A 15,853-nucleotide genomic window follows, 5' to 3' on the forward strand; every position below is an offset into this window, starting at 1 on the left:
TCAGCACAGAGGGACACGGTGGCACTCGGTCAGCGGGGAGGGACACGGTGGCACTTGGTCAGCATGCAGGGACACGGTGGCACTCGGTCAGCGCAGAGGGACATGGTGGCACTCGGTCAGCGGGGAGGGACACGGTGGCACTCGGTCAGCACAGAGGGACACGGTGGCACTCGGTCAGCGGGGAGGGACACGGTGGCACTCGGTCAGCATGCAGGGACACGGTGGCACTCGGTCAGCGCAGAGGGACACGGTGGCACTCGGTCAGCACAGAGGGACATGGTGGCACTCGGTCAGCGGGGAGGGACATGGTGGCACTTGGTCAGCACAGAGGGACACGGTGGCACTCGGTCAGCAAGCAGGGACACGGTGGCACTCGGTCAGCGGGGAGGGACACGGTGGCACTCGGTCAGCACAGAGGGACATGGTGGCACTCGTTCAGCACAGAGGGACACGGTGGCACTTGGTCAGCATGCAGGGACACGGTGACACTCGGTCAGCATGGAGGGCTTGGCCACCAGAGAGGTTGCATAAAGGTCTTGGCCACCATAGGGGTTCCACAGAGGAAGCATCATGGAGGGCTTGGCCACCAGAGGGGCTCCATAGAGGCCTTGGCCACCATAGAGGTCCCATAGAAGTCTTAGCCACCATAAAGGTCTTGGCCACCATAAAGGTCTTGGCCATCATGAAGGTCTTGGCCATCATGGAGGACTTGGCCATCTTGAAGGACTTGGCCACCATATAGGTTCCATAGAGGTCTTGGCCACCACAAAGGTCTTGGCCATCATAGAGGGCTTGGCCATCATGGGGGGCTTGGGCACCATAGAGGGCTTGGCCATCATGGAGGGCTTGGCCACCATAGGCGTTCCATAGAGGGCTTGGCCACCACAGAGGTTCCATAGAGGTCTTGGCCATCATGGTGGCACTTGGTCACCATAAAGGTCTTGGCCATCATGGAAGTCTTGGCCATCATGGTGGTCTTAGCCATCATGGAGGGCTTGGCCACCACAGAGGTTTCATAGAGGTCTTGGCCACCATGGAGGTCTTGACCACCACAAAGTTCTTGGCCATCGTGGCGGTCTTGGCCACCACAGATGTCTTGACCTCAGCCACCTCAACCTTGGTCACTCCGGCCACCTCACCCACCCCAACCCGCGGTCACCTCCCCATCAGTGCCACCCCGGCGAGGTGACAGCGGTGTCCCCACTCACGGTGATGGGGACGCTGTCCTTGGTGGCCGGCATGTTGAGGACCAGCCTGGCCGTGCCATCGCCCCGGGTGGACACCTGGCCCTGGAAGCCATCGGCCTGCACGGTGACACGTGGCGCCGGGGACCCGTCGGGGTTGGTGACATAAACCTGGGGGGACATCAGGTGACATAAACCTGGTGGTGACATTGACACAAACCTGGAGGGGGTACCGGGGATGGTGACATAAACCTGGAGGTGACATTGACACAAATCTGGAGGGGACACTGAGGGTGACATAAACCTAAAGGGGACCCCAGGTGTTGGTGACATAAACCTGGAGGTGACAGAGGACACCGGGAATGGTGTCATAAATCTGGAGGGACAGGGGACACCAGGGGTGGTGACATAAACCTGGAGGGGACACTGAGAGTGACGTAAACCTGGAGGGGACACCAGGGGTGGTGACATAAACCTGGAGGGGACACTGGAGGTTGGGGACATAAACCTGGAGGGGACACCGGGGGTTGGTGACATAAACCTGGAGGGGACACTGGGGTTGGTGACATAAACCTGGAGGGACATCAGGGGTGGTGACATAAACCTGGAGGGGACACCAGGGATGGTGACACAAACCTGGTGGTGACATTGACATAAACCAGGGGTGGTGACATAAAGCTGGGGGCACAGGGGACACCGAGAATGGTGACATAAACCTGCAGGGGACACTGGGGGTGGTGACATAAACCTGGAGGGGACATCAGGAAGGGGTGGTGGCACTGGGGACAATGATACTGGGAATGGGTGGTGGCACCAGGAAGGGGTGGTGGCACTGGGAAGGAACACTGGCAAGGGGACACTGGGAAGGGGTGGTGGCACTGGGAGGGGACATTGGGAAGGCGTGGTGCCACCAGGAAGGGACACTGAGAATGGGTGGTGGCACTGGGGACAATGACACTGGGAATGGGTGGTGACACCAGGAAGGGGTGGTGGCACTGGGAAGGGACAATGATACTGGGAAGGGGTGGTGACACGGGAAGGGCACTGGGAATGGGTGGTGGCACTGGGAGGGGATGGTGACACTGGGAACGGGTGGTGGCAGCAGGAAGGGGTGGTGGCACTGGGAAGGGACACTGATACTGGGAGGGGACACTGATACTGGGAAGGGGTGGTGGCACTGGAAATGGGTGGTGGCACTGTTAAGGGGACACTGGGAAGGGGTGATGGCACCGCGAAGGGGTGGTGACACTGGGAAGGGAACACCGGGAATGGGTGGTGGCACTGGGGACCATGACCGTGGGAAGGGGTGGTGGCACTGGTAAGGGACACTGGAAATGGGTGGTGGCACCGGGAAAGGGTGGTGGCACTGAGAGGGGACACTGGGAAGGGCTGGTGGCCCTGGTAAGGGACACTGGGAATGGATGGTGTCACCAGGAAGGGGTGGTGGCACAGGGAGATGACACTGATAAGGGATGGTGGCACTGGGAATGGGTGGTGGCGCTGGGCAGGGACACCAGGAAGGGGTAGTGGCACTGAGAAGGGGTGGTGGCACTGGTAAGGGACACTGGAAATGGGTGGTGGCACCAGGAAAGGGTGGTGGCACTGGGAAGGGACACTGAGAAGGGGTGGTGGCACTGGGAGGGGACACTGGGGAAGGATGATGGCACTTGGAGGAGACACTGATACTGGGAAGGGGTGGTGGCACTGGGAAGGGACACTGGGAATGGGTGGTGACACTGGGAGGGGACATTGGGAAGGGGTGATGGAACTGGGGACAATGACACTGGAAAGGGTGGTGGCACCAGGAAGGGGTGGTGGCACTGGAGACAATGACACTGGGAAGGGGTGGTGGCACTGAGAGGGGACACTGGGAATGGGTGGTGGCACTGGGAAGGGACATTGGGAAGGGGTGGTGGCACTGGGAAGGGGTGGTGGCACTGGGGACAATGACACTGGAAAGGGGTGGTGACACCAGTAAGGGGTGGTGGCACTGGGAAGGGACACTGGGAACGGGTGGTGGCACTGGGAGGGGACACTGATACTAGGAAGGGGTGGTGGCACTGGGAAGGGACACCGACACCAGGAAGGGACACTGGGAAGTGGTGGTGGCACCCGGAAGGGATGGTGACACCAGAAAGGGGTGGTGGCACTGCAAAGGGACACCGGCACCAGGCAGCGCCACCCCAGTGACACAGCGGGGACATCCCACGGTCCCCAGCCCCTCTCAGGTGACACAGGGACACCACCCAGGGTCCGACTCCTCCTCCAGCCCCAGCTGTGCCCTGTCCCCACCCCAGGACACCCCGTGGGTCCCCGTGCCACCACCCCGGGCCACCGCTGTCCCCAAGGTGTCACCAACCATGAGGTCAAAGGGCATCCCCGGCTTGAAGTACTTGGGCGTGCGGGTGAAGTGGATGCTGTAGGGGGACGTGACGATCCTGATGTCACCGAGCTGGGCCTCCACCATGTCACTGCCTGTGGGGACACCGCGGTGGCCGTGTCACCTGTCCCTGTCCCAGGTGTCCCCCCATCCTCATTGTCCCCGTGCCACCCTCCATGTCACTGCCTGTGGGGACACCGCGGTGGCCGTGTCACCTGTCCCTGTCCCAGGTGTCCCCCCATGGTCGCTGTCCCTGTCCCTTCTATGTCCCTGTGCCACCCTCCTGTGGGGACACTGCGGTGGCCGTGTCACCTGAGGTTCCTGTCCCCTCTAGGTCCCCCTGCCACCACCCTGGATGTCCACCACGTCACTGCCTGTGGGGACACCGCGGTGGCCGTGTCACCTCCGGTCCCCATCCCAGATGTCCCCCCATCCGCCCTGTCCCTGTCCCTCCATGTCACTGCCTGAGGGGACACCATGGTGGCCGTGTCACCTCCAGTCCCTGTCCCCACCTCAGGTGTCCCCCCATCCTCGCTTTCCCTGTCCCCTCACTGTCCCCCTGCCACTGTCCTGTGGGGACACCATGGTGGCTGTGTCACCTGGGTCCCTGTCCCCATCCTCACCATCCTTGTCCCTTCTATGTCCCCATGCCATCCTCCATGTCACTGCCTGTGGGGACACCGCGGTGGTCGTGTCACCTCCCTGTCCCAGGTGCCCCCCCATCCTTGCTGTCCCTGTCCCCTCACTGTCCCCGTGCCACCCTCCATGTCACTGCCTGTGGGGACACCGCAGTGGCCTTATCACCTGAGGTCCATGTCCCCATCTTAGGTGTCCCCTCGTCCTCGCTGTCCCTGTCCCTCCATGTCACTGCCTGTGGGGACACTGCGGTGGCCGTGTCCCCCCGGTCCCTGTCCCCATCTCAGGTGTCCTCCTCATCCTTGCTGTCCCTGTCCCCTCATTGTCCCCCCATGTCCTCCCGTGTCCCCTTGCTGTCCATGTCCCCTGTGTCCTCCCACTGTCGCTGTCCCCCATGTCCCCCCATGTCCCCCTGATGTCCCTGTCCCCCCATGTCCCCCTGTGTCCCCACATGTCCCCCCGTGTCCCCAGTGTCCCCCCGTGTCCCCACACAGACCTGACTCGGTGATGATGGTGACAGTGACATAGAGGGAGTGTCCCACCATGTCCCCCCATGTCCCCAATGTCCCCAATGTCCCCCCGTGTCCCCACACAGACCTGACTCGGTGATGATGGTGACAGTGACATAGAGGGAGTGTCCCACCATGTCCCCCCATGTCCCCAATGTCCCTCACGTCCCCCCATGTCCCCCATGTCCCCCAATCTCTCCAATGTCCCCCAATGTCCCCACACAGACCTGAGTCGGTGATGACGGTGACAGTGACATAGAGAGAGTGTCCCACCATGTCCCCCCATGTCCCCCCATGTCCCCAGTGTCCCCAGTGTCCCCAGCAGACCTGAGTCGGTGATGACGGTGACAGTGACATAGAGCGAGTGTCCCACCAGCTCCTGGGGCTTGGGGAAGCGCTCGCGCAGGTGAGCCATGGACAGCAGGACATCGGCGTCACCATCCTGCACCTGGGGACACATTGGGGACATTGGGGACACATTGGGGACAGCAGGACATCGGCGTCACCATCCTGCACCTGGGGACACATTGGGGACATTGGGGACACATTGGGGACAGCAGGACATCGGCATCACCGTCCTGCACCTGGGGACACATTGGGGACATTGGGGACACATTGGGGACAGCAAGACATCGGCATCACCGTCCTGCACCTGGGGACACAATGGGGACATTGGGGACACATTGGGGACAGCAGGACATCGGCGTCACCGTCCTGCACCTGGGGACACATTGGGGACATTGGGGACACATTGGGGACAGCAGGACATCGGTGTCACCGTCCTGCACCTGGGGACACATTGGGGACATTGGGGACACATTGGGGACAGCAGGACATTGGTGTCACTGTCCTGCACCTGGGGACACAATGGGGACATTGGGGACAGGGTTAGGGACACATTGGGGACAGCAGGACATCGGCATCACCGTCCTGCACCTGGGGACACATTGGGGACATTGGGGACACGTTGGGGACAGCAGGACATCGGTGCCACTGTCCTGCACCTGGGGACACAATGGGGACATTGGGGACACATTGGGGACAGCAGGACATCGGCGTCACCGTCCTGCACCTGGGGACACATTGGGGACACAATGGGGACACATTGGGGACAGGGTTGGGGACAGGGTTGGGGACAGCAGGGGGACAGCAGGGCGTTGGTGTCACCAGCCTGAACCTGGGGACATGGGGACACGGTTGGGGACAGGGTTGGGGACAGGGTTGGGGACAGCATTGGGAACAGGGACAGGGACAGTGCCAGGGTTGGGGACAGCGTTGGGGACAATGACAATGCCATCTCACCGGGACGCGCCGCAGGGACTGGGGGATGCTCTTCCTCTCGTCGTCCACCATCACCCCAAAGAGCACAAAGGCCATGCCCTCCACCTTCCTGCCGTACAGGTACCTGGGGACAGCCACCGTGCCACCGTGTCACCCTGTCACCCTGTCACCGTGTCACTGTGTCACTGTGTCACCGTGTCACCGTGTCACCCTGTCACCGTGTCACTGTGTCACTGTGTCACCGTGTCACTGTGTCCCCTGCACATCCCGTCCACCTTCCTGCCATACAGGTACCTGGGGACAGCCACCGTGCCACCGTGCCACCGTGTCACCCTGTCACCCTGTCACCGTGTCACTGCATCACCCTGTCACCATGTCACCGTGCCACCTGTCACTGTGTCACCGTGTCACTGTGTCCCCTGCACATCCCGTCCACCTTCCTGCCGTACAGGTACCTGGGGACGGCCACCGTGTCACCCTGTCACCGTGTCACTGTGTCACTGTGTCACCCTGTCACTGTGTCACTGTGTCACCCTGTCACCGTGTCACTGTGTCACTGTGTCACCCTGTCACTGTGTCACTGTGTCACCATGTCACCGTGTCACTGTGCCACCATGTCACCCTGTCACCCTGTCACTGTGTCACCATGTCACCCTGTCACCCTGTCACTCTGTCACTGTGCCAGCCTGTCCCCATGTCCCCATCCTGCCACCCTGTCTCTGTCATCCCATCCGTGCCACCATTGTCCCCATGTCCCCATGCTGCCACCCCTCTGCCATCCCATCCCTGCCACCATCAATGTCCCCATTTTCCCCATGTCCCCATCCCTGCCACCACCAATGCCACCATTGTCACCATGCCCACATCCTGCCACCCCTGTCCCTGTCACCACCATTGTCCCCATGTCCCCATGCTGCCACCCCATCTCTGTCATCCCACCCCTGCCACCACCAATGTCCCCATGTCCCCACCCTGTCCCTGCCATCCCATCCCTGCCACCACCAATGTCACCCCAATGTCCCCATGTCCCCATCCTGCCACTCCCGTCCCTGCCACCACCAATGTCCTCATGTCCCCATGCTGCCACCACCACCATTGTCCCCATGTCCCCATGCTGCCACCCCTCTGTCATCCCATCCCTGCCACCACCACCGATGTCCCCATGCCACCCCATGTCCCCTCCACCCTGTCCCCTGTGCCACCCCCAGTGCCACCACCCCGGCCCACCTGTCCCCCTGTCCCTCCACACATCTGTGACCTCGGAGGGGACACTTTTGTCCCCAAAAAGGGACATTTTGGTGTCACCTGGCGTGGATGGACACCTTGAAGTCCTCCTGGCTGTCGATGTAGAGGAACTTCTTCTCAGGAACCAGGGACACCTCGAAGCTGGGCAGCACTGCGGGGTGACACCACCGGTGACATCATCAGTGACGTCATCGGTGACGCCGCCACCCCGATGTCCCCAAGGCCACCCTCACTGTCACCCACCGTATTCCTTGACCTCGAATTTGGTGCTGAATTCCTGATCCGGAGAATCCTCGAATTTGGCCGAAATCGTCCACGTGCCCAAGCTGGGGAGGTGACACGGAGGTGACACAGAGGTGACACGGAGGTGACAACCCAGGGGTGTCCCCAGGCCACCACGGGGGACGGTGCCACCCACCTGATGACCTCGGGCAGGTTGTGGGTGAAGGACAGGATCCCGTTCTTGGTCGGAGATGACACCAGGACTTGTTTGATGATGACGTTGTCGGGCGTCTGAGGGGACACGCGGGTGGCACCGTGTCACCTCTGTGTGTGCCACCTGTGTGTGTCACCTGTGTGTGTCACCCACCTGTGTCACCCCAGGGCACTCACCTTGACCTCCACGGTGACCGTCTTGGCCACCGGCTGCATGAGGTGGTTCACGGTGAAGAGGCGGCAGAGCACTGCAGGGGACACAGGGGACAGTGAGGGGACACTTGGGGACAAGGTGAGGGGACACAGGGGACAAGGTGAGGGGGGACAAGGGACTGAGGGGGGGACAGGGGACAATGTGAGGGGACAAGGACAGGGTGGGGACACAAGGGACAGGGTGAGAGGACACAGGGGACAAGGTGAGGGGACAAGGTGACAGGACAGCTGGGGACAGGCCAGCACTGGGAGGGGACACAGGGGACTGAGAGGGGACAAGGTGAGAGGGGACAAGGACAGGGTGGGGACACAGAGGACACAGGGGACAAGGTGAGGGGACACAGGGGACACTTGGGGACAACCAGCACTGGGAGGGGACACAGGGGACAAGGGGGACAAGGTCAGGGGACACAGGGGACACAGGGGACACTTGGGGACACTTGGGGACAGCCAGCACTGGGAGGAGACACAGGGGACATGTGGGACAAGGTGAGGGGATACAGGGGACACAGGGGACACTTGGGGACAGCCAGCACTGGGAGGGGACACAGGGGACAAGGGGGACAAGGTGAGGGGGGACAGGGGACAAAGTGAGGGGGGACAGGGGACAAGGTGAGGGGACACAAGGGACAGGGTGAGAAGGGACACAGGGGACACAGGGGACAAGGACAGGCTGAGGACACAGGGGACAAGGTGAGGGGACACAGGGGACACGTGGGGACAGCCAGCACTGGAGGGGACACAGGGGACAGTGAGGGGACACAGGGGACAAGGTGAGGGGACACAGGGGACACAGGAGACGGTGAGGGGACAAGGTGAGGGGACACAGGGGACAAGAACAGGGTGGGGACACAAGGGACAGGGTGAGAGGGGACACAGGTGAGGGGACACAAGGGACTGAGAGGGGACACAGGGGCAAGGTGAGCAGACACGGGGGACACGGCGAGGGGACAACGTGAGAGGACAGAGGGGACAAGGTGAGCGGACACGGGGGACACGGCGAGGGGACAACGTGAGAGGACAGAGGGGACAAGGTGAGCGGACACGGGGGACACGGCGAGGGGACAAGGTGAGAGGGGACATGTGGGGACAAGGTCAGGGGACACAGGGGACACTTGGGGACATCCAGCACTGGGACGAGACACAGGGGACAGTGAGGGGACACAGGGGACAAGGTGAGAGGGGACAATGTCACGGTACACAAGGGACAAGGTGAGAGGACACGTGGGGACAGCCAGCACTGAGAGGGGACACAGGGACAAACTGAGGGGACACAGGGGACAAAGTGAGGGGGGACAGGGGACAAGGAAGGGTTGGGACACAGGGGACATGTGGGACAAGGTGAGGGGACACAGGGGACAGGTGGGGACAGCCAGCACTGGGAGGGGACACAGGGGACAATGTGAGGGGAAAAGGTGACAGGGGACAAGGACAGGGTGGGGACACAGGGGACAAGGTGAGGGGACACAGGGGACAGCCAGCACTGGGAGGGGACACATGGGACTGGGAGGGGACACAGGGAACTGAGAGTGTCCCCCGCTGTCCCCAGGGTGTCCCTGCAGTGTCCCCAGCTGTCCCCAGCTGTCCCCAGGGTCACTCACTGTTGCTCCCAGAGGTGTCTCCAAGCCCCCAAGGTGTCCCCATCCCCTCAATGTCCCCACAGTGTCCCCATGCCCTCGGTGTCCCCATCCCCTCCAATGTCCCCAGCTGTCCCCAGCTGTCCCTGCAGTGTCCCCAGCTGTCCCTGTATTGTCCCCATCCCCTCCAATGTCCCCAGCTGTCCCCAGGGTGTCCCCAGCTGTCCCCAGCTGTCCCTGCAGTGTCCCCAGGTGTCCCCACTCATCCATCAGTGGCCCTGGCAGTGTCCTCAGCCCTCTGAGGTGTCCCCACACCTGTGATGTCCCCACAGTGTCCCCATCCCTTCGGTGTCCCCATCCCCTCCAATGTCCCCAGCTGTCCCTGTATTGTCCCCATCCCCTCCAATGTCCCTGCAGTGTCCCCAGGTGTCCCCAGGTGTCCTCAGGGTCACTCACGGGTGCTGCCCAAGGCGTCCCCATCCCCTGGGTGTCCCCATCCCCTCCAATGTCCCCAGCTGTCCCTGCAGTGTCCCCAGCTGTCTTTGCAGTGTCCCCAGCTGTCCCTGCAGTGTCCCCAGCTGTCCCCAGCTGTCCCCAGGGTCACTCACCAGAGCTCCCAGAGGTGTCTCCAAGTCCCCAAGGTGTCCCCATCCCCTCAATGTCCCCACAGTGTCCCCATGCCCTCGGTGTCCCCATCCCCTCCAATGTCCCCAGCTGTCGCCAGGGTGTCCCCAGGTGTCCCTGCAGTGTCCCCAGGTGTCCCCAGTGTCCCCTCACCGGTGCTGCCCGGCGTGTAGATGGGTTTGTCGGTCTGCACGAAGATGTGGCCGCTCTGCAGGGCCACCAGCAGCACCTTCTCCAGTGTCACCGCGGCCACCCGCGCTGTCACCGCCACAAACTGCTTCCCCGGCGCCTGCGGCAGCGCCTTGGCTGGCACCTGGGGACACGGGGACATCCATGGGGACACTGGGGACAGCGGGGGGATTGGGGACATTGGGGGGGTTGGGGACATTGGGGACATTGGGGACATTGAGGGGATTGGGGACATTGGGGGGATTGGGGACATTGGGGACATTGAGGGGATTGGGGACATTGGGGGGATTGGGGGACATTGGGGACATCCATGGGGATTGGGGGACATTGGGGACATTGGGGACATTGGGGACATTGGGGACATTGGGGACAGGGGACATCCATGGGGACAGGGGACATTGGGGACAGTGGGGACATTGGGGATAGGGGACATTGGGGACATCCAGAGGGGCAAGGGACATTGAGGACATTTGGGACATTGGGGACATCCACAGAGACATCGGGGACACTGGGGACAGTGGGGACATCCGCAGGGACAGGGGACATTTGGGACATTGGGGCAGGGACATTGGGGACACTGGGGACAGTGGGGACATTGGGAACGTTGGGGACATTGAGGACATCTGTGGGGACACCTGAAGGTGACCATTCCCATGGACACCAGGAATGACCACTGTCACCAGAGTGACCACTGTCCCCAGCACTGACCACTGTCCCCAGGACTGACCACTGTCCCCAGAGTGACCACCCCACTGTCCCCAGCACTGACCACTGTCCCCAACAGTGACCACCCCACTGTCCCCAGAGTGACCGCTGTCCCCACCCCGCTGTCCCCACCCCGCTGTCCCCACCCCGCTGTCCCCACCCCGCTGTCCCCCTCCGGCCACTCCCCACCCCCGCTCAGGGTCAGTTCCCATTTCCCGTCCCGGGCAGTGACCGTGGGGACAGTGACCCGTGATGGTCACCAGGGGAGCGGTGACACTGACCAGGGGGAGGTGGCAGTTACCAGAAGGGGATGGTGACACTGACCAGGGGGTGGTGACAGTGACCAGAAGGGGGTGGTGACACCATACTTAGATGGTGACACTGACCAGAAGGAGGAGGTGACAGTGGCCAGGGGGTGGTGGCAGTTACCAGAAGGGGATGGTGACACTGACCAGAAGGGGATGGTGACACCACCCAGGGTGACAAGGTGACCCCGTACCTTGATGGTGGCCGTGGCCAGGAGATGGTGACACTGACCAGAAGGGGGAGGTGACAGTGGCCAGGGGGTGGTGGCAGTTACCAGAAGGGGACGGTGACACTGACCAGAAGGGGATGGTGACACTGACCAGGGTGACAGAGTGACCCCGTACCTTGATGGTGGCCATGACCAGGGCGGGGGAGGTGACACTGACCAGAAGGGGGAGGTGGCAGTTACCAGAAGGGGATGGTGACACTGACCAGGGGGAGGTGACACTGACCAGAAGAAGGTGACCCCATACCTTGATGGTGGCAGTGGCCAGGAGATGGTGACATTGACCAGAAGGGGAGGTGACAGTGACCAGAGGGGGGTGGTGGCAGTTACCAGAAGGGGACAGTGACACTGACCAGGGTGACAAGATGACACCATAACTTATGGCGGCCGTGGCCAGAGGGGGTTGGTGACAGTGACAAGGGGGAGGTGACACTGATTGGATGGGGATGGTGACACTAACCAGAGGGAGGTGACACTGACCAGGATGACAAGGTGACACCATATCTTGATGGTGACACTGACCAGAGGGAGGTGACACTGACCAGGGGGAGGTGACAGTGACAAGGGAGTGGTGGCAGTTACCAGAAGAGGATGGCGACACTGACCAGGGGGTGGTGACACTGACCAGGGGGGTGGCACTGACCAGAAGGGGGAGGTGACACTGACCAGGGGGTGGTGACAGTGACAAGGGGGAGGTGACACTGACCAGGGGGGTGGTGGCAGTGACTGGAAGGGGGAGGTGACTCCATACCTTGATGGTGGCAGTGACCAGGGGGGGAGGTGACACTGACCAGAAGGGGGAGGTGGCAGTTACCAGAAGGGGATGGTGACACTGACCAGGGGGAGGTGACACTGACCAGAAAGGGGGTGGCGGCACTGACCAGGGAGTGGTGACACTAACCAGAAGGGGAGGTGACACCGCCCAGGGTGACAAGGTGACTCCGTACCTTGATGGTGGCCGTGGCCAGAGGGGGTCAGTGACACTGACCAGAGGGAGGAGGTGACACCGCCCAGGGTGACAAGGTGACTCCGTACCTTGATGGTGGCCGTGGCCAGGGGGAGGTGACACTGACCAGAGGGAGGAGGTGACCCCGTACCTTGATGGTGGCCGTGGCCAGGGGGAGGTGACACCGCCCAGGGTGACGAGGTGACCCCGTACCTTGATGGTGGCCGTGGCCATCATGCCCTGCGCGGGGCTCAGCTCCACGTTGGTCCGGAACAGGACCTGGCGCTTCTGGGGGAAGTCGTGCACCAGCAGCAGGGCCTGGGTGGCCGCGCTCAGCCCGGGCGCCTCCAGCAGCACCAGCTCGTCCGTGTCCAGCCGCAGCACGGCCGGGGCCACCATGGTCACCCTGGGGACAGACACGGGACGGGGTCACCATGGTCACCCTGCGGACACCAATGGTGGGGCCACCACGGTCACCCTGGGGACAGACATGGGGTGGGGCCACCATGGTCACCCTGGGGACAGATATGGGGTGGGGCCACCATGGTCACCCTGGGGACAGACACGGGATGGGGCCACCATGGTCACCCTGGGGACACCAATGGTGGGGCCACCATGGTCACCCTGGGGACAGCAATGGGATGGCACAAGGCTCAGAAACCCCAAAAACCCCAAAATCTGCCCCAAAAATCTGCCCCACAAAAACCAGCTTGGGTAACTCAGAAACCCCAAAATCTGATGCAAAAACCCCAAAATCTGTCCCCAAAACCATCTTGGGAACCTCAGAAACGCAGAAATCCCAAAATCTGCCCCAAAAAACCCAAAATATGTCCCAGAATCACCTTGGGAACCTCAGAAACACAGAAATCCCAAAATCTGCCCCAAAACCCCCAAAAATCTGTCCCAAAAACAACTTGGGAACTCAGAAACCCTGAAATCTGTGCCAAAAACACCTTGGGGACCTTAGAGAACCCAGAAACCCTAAAATCTGTCCCAAAAAACCCAAAATCTGCCCCAAAAACATCTTGGGGACGGCAATGGCCGGGGGTCACCATGGTCACCCTGGGGACGGCAGTGGGATGGCACGGGGCGCAGAAACCCCAAAATCTGCCCCAAAAACCCCAAAATCTGCCCAAAAAACACCCTGGGGAACTCACAAAACCTTGGAAACCTCACAGGACTTCAGAAACCTCAAAATCTGCACCAAAACCCCCAAAATCTGCCCCAAAACCCCCAAAATCTGCCCCAAAAACCCCAAAATCTGTCCCAAAAACACCTTGAGAACCTCAGAAACACAGAAACCCCAAAATCTGCCCCAAAAACCCCAAAATCTGCCCCAAAAACACCTTAGGGACCTCACAGGACCCAGAAACCCCAAAAATCTGCACCAAAAACCCCCCAAAATCTGTCCTAAAAAACCCAAAATCTGTCCCAAAAGCAGCCTGGGGAACTCACAAAACCTTAGGGGACCTCAGAGCAACCAGAAACCCCAAAATCTGTCCCAAAAACACCTTGGGAACCTCAGAAACACAGAAACCCCAAAATCTGCCCCAAAACCACCAAAATCTGCCCCAAAAACACCCTGGGAACCCAGAAAGCCCAAAATCTGCCCCAAAGGCCCCAAAATCTGCCCCAAAACACCTTGAGAACCTAGAAACCCCAAAATCTGCCCCAAAAAACACCTTGGGGACCCCGAAATCTGCCCCAGAAACACCTTGGGCACCTCAGAAACCCCAAAATCTGCCCCGAGAACCCCAAAATCTGCCCCAAAAACAGCTCGGGAACCCAGAAACCCCAAAATGTGTCCCGAAATTCCCTTGGGGGTGGGTTTGGGTGGGGGTCCCATGGGTGGGGTTTGGGGGGTCCCATGGGGGTGGGTTTGGGTGGGGGTCCCATGGGTGGGGATGGGATTTGGGGTGGGGGTCCCATGGGTGGGGTTTGGGGGGTCCCATGGGTGGGTCTTGGTTGGGGTGGGGGTCCCATGGGTGGGGTTTGGGTGGGGGTCCCATGGGTGGGATTGGGTCGGGGGTCCCATGGGTGGGGTTGGGGGTCCCATTGGGGTGGATTTGGGGTGGGGGTCCCCACTACCTCACAGCTGAGCGTGGGCGGGGGTCCCGTGGGGTGGGGTTTGGGGGCTCCCATGGATGTGCTGGGGTTTGGGTGGGGGTCCCGTGGGTGGGATTTGGGGTGGGGGTCCCATGGGTGGGGTTGGGTTGGGGTGGGGGTCCCATGGTTCAGTTTAAGGGTGGGGGTCCCATAGATAGGGGTGGGATTTGGGGTGGGGGTCCCATGGGGGTGGGATTTAGGGCGGGGGTCCCATGGGGGTGGGATTTAGGGTGGGGGTCCCATGGGTGGGATTTGGGGTGGGGGTCCCCTGGGGGTGGGATTTAGGGTGGGGGTCCCATGGTTGGGTTGATTTTGGGGCGGGGGTCCCATGGGTGGGTTGGGCGGGGGTCCCATGGTTGGGTTGATTTTGGGGCGGGGGTCCCATGGGTGGGTTGGGCGGGGGTCCCATGGGTGGGTTGATTTTGGGGCGGGGGTCCCATGGTTGGGTTGATTTTGGGGCGGGGGTCCCATGGGTGGGTTGATTTTGGGGGGGGGTCCCCACTGTCTCACAGCTGAGCGCGGGCGGGGGTCCCGAGCAGCGCCAGGGATCCGAGCAGGAGCAGGAGGAGCCGACGATGAGGAGGAGGAGGAGGATGAAGATGAGGAGGGGGCGGCAGCGCCGGAGCCCCCATGGCCGCGGCGACAGCGGCGACAGCGGCGGCGACAGCGACAACGATGGTGACAACGATGGTGACAACAGCGACAACGATGGTGACAACGGCGGCGACAACGGCGGCGACAGCGGCGACAACAGCGACAACGGCGGCGACAACGGCGGCGACAACAGCGGCGACAACAGCGACAGGGACAAGGACAAGGACAGGGACAGCGACAGGGACAGGGACAGCAGGGACAGGGACAGTGACACGGGGGGGGGGATGTCCCGCGTCCCTTATGGGGCCGGCACCGAGGGGGTTAATGGGTAACCCGAGCCCCGCCCCCACCCGTGGGAGGGGTCAAGGTGGGGGTCAGGGTGGGGGAGGGGCGCTCCGGCCACTTTTGGTCGCTTTCGGTCACTTTTGGTCACTTTTGGTCGCTTTTGGTCGCTTTTCGTCACTTTTGGCCACTTTTGGCCACTTTTGGTCACTTTTGGTCGCTTTTGGTCGCTTTTGGTCACTTTTGGTCACTTTTGGCCACTTTTGGTCGCTTTTGGTCACTTTTGGTCGCTTTTGGTCGCTTTTGGTCACTTTTGGCCGCTTTTGGTCGCTTTTGGCCACTTTTGGTCACTTTTGGCCACCTCCAACCACTGCGGCCACCTTTGGTCACTTTTGGCCACCTTTGGTCACTTCCT

General features: G+C 61.6%; 1 protein-coding gene across 2 annotated transcripts in view; it reads right to left on the reverse strand.

The window, feature by feature from the left end:
• Positions 1 to 15,386, reverse strand: part of LOC131569206 (venom factor-like) — a 53,524-nt gene extending 38,138 nt beyond the window's left edge. For both annotated transcript variants that reach the window (XM_058821406.1, XM_058821405.1), the window contains exons 1-11: positions 15,073 to 15,386; positions 12,670 to 12,862; positions 10,238 to 10,397; positions 7,848 to 7,918; positions 7,654 to 7,748; positions 7,479 to 7,561; positions 7,296 to 7,386; positions 6,012 to 6,114; positions 5,037 to 5,157; positions 3,544 to 3,659; positions 1,209 to 1,355 (exon numbers count right to left, since the gene is read on the reverse strand). In XM_058821406.1, coding sequence (XP_058677389.1) covers positions 1,209 to 1,355; positions 3,544 to 3,659; positions 5,037 to 5,157; positions 6,012 to 6,114; positions 7,296 to 7,386; positions 7,479 to 7,561; positions 7,654 to 7,748; positions 7,848 to 7,918; positions 10,238 to 10,397; positions 12,670 to 12,862; positions 15,073 to 15,194 — 1,302 coding nt within the window. In that variant the 5' untranslated portion in view covers positions 15,195 to 15,386. The remainder of the gene's footprint in view (positions 1 to 1,208; positions 1,356 to 3,543; positions 3,660 to 5,036; positions 5,158 to 6,011; positions 6,115 to 7,295; positions 7,387 to 7,478; positions 7,562 to 7,653; positions 7,749 to 7,847; positions 7,919 to 10,237; positions 10,398 to 12,669; positions 12,863 to 15,072) is intronic.
• Between the last annotated feature and the right edge of the window lie 467 nt (positions 15,387 to 15,853).

The sequence above is a fragment of the Ammospiza caudacuta genome, chromosome 29 (assembly GCF_027887145.1).
Source record: "Ammospiza caudacuta isolate bAmmCau1 chromosome 29, bAmmCau1.pri, whole genome shotgun sequence".
Lineage (NCBI taxonomy): Eukaryota > Metazoa > Chordata > Aves > Passeriformes > Passerellidae > Ammospiza > Ammospiza caudacuta.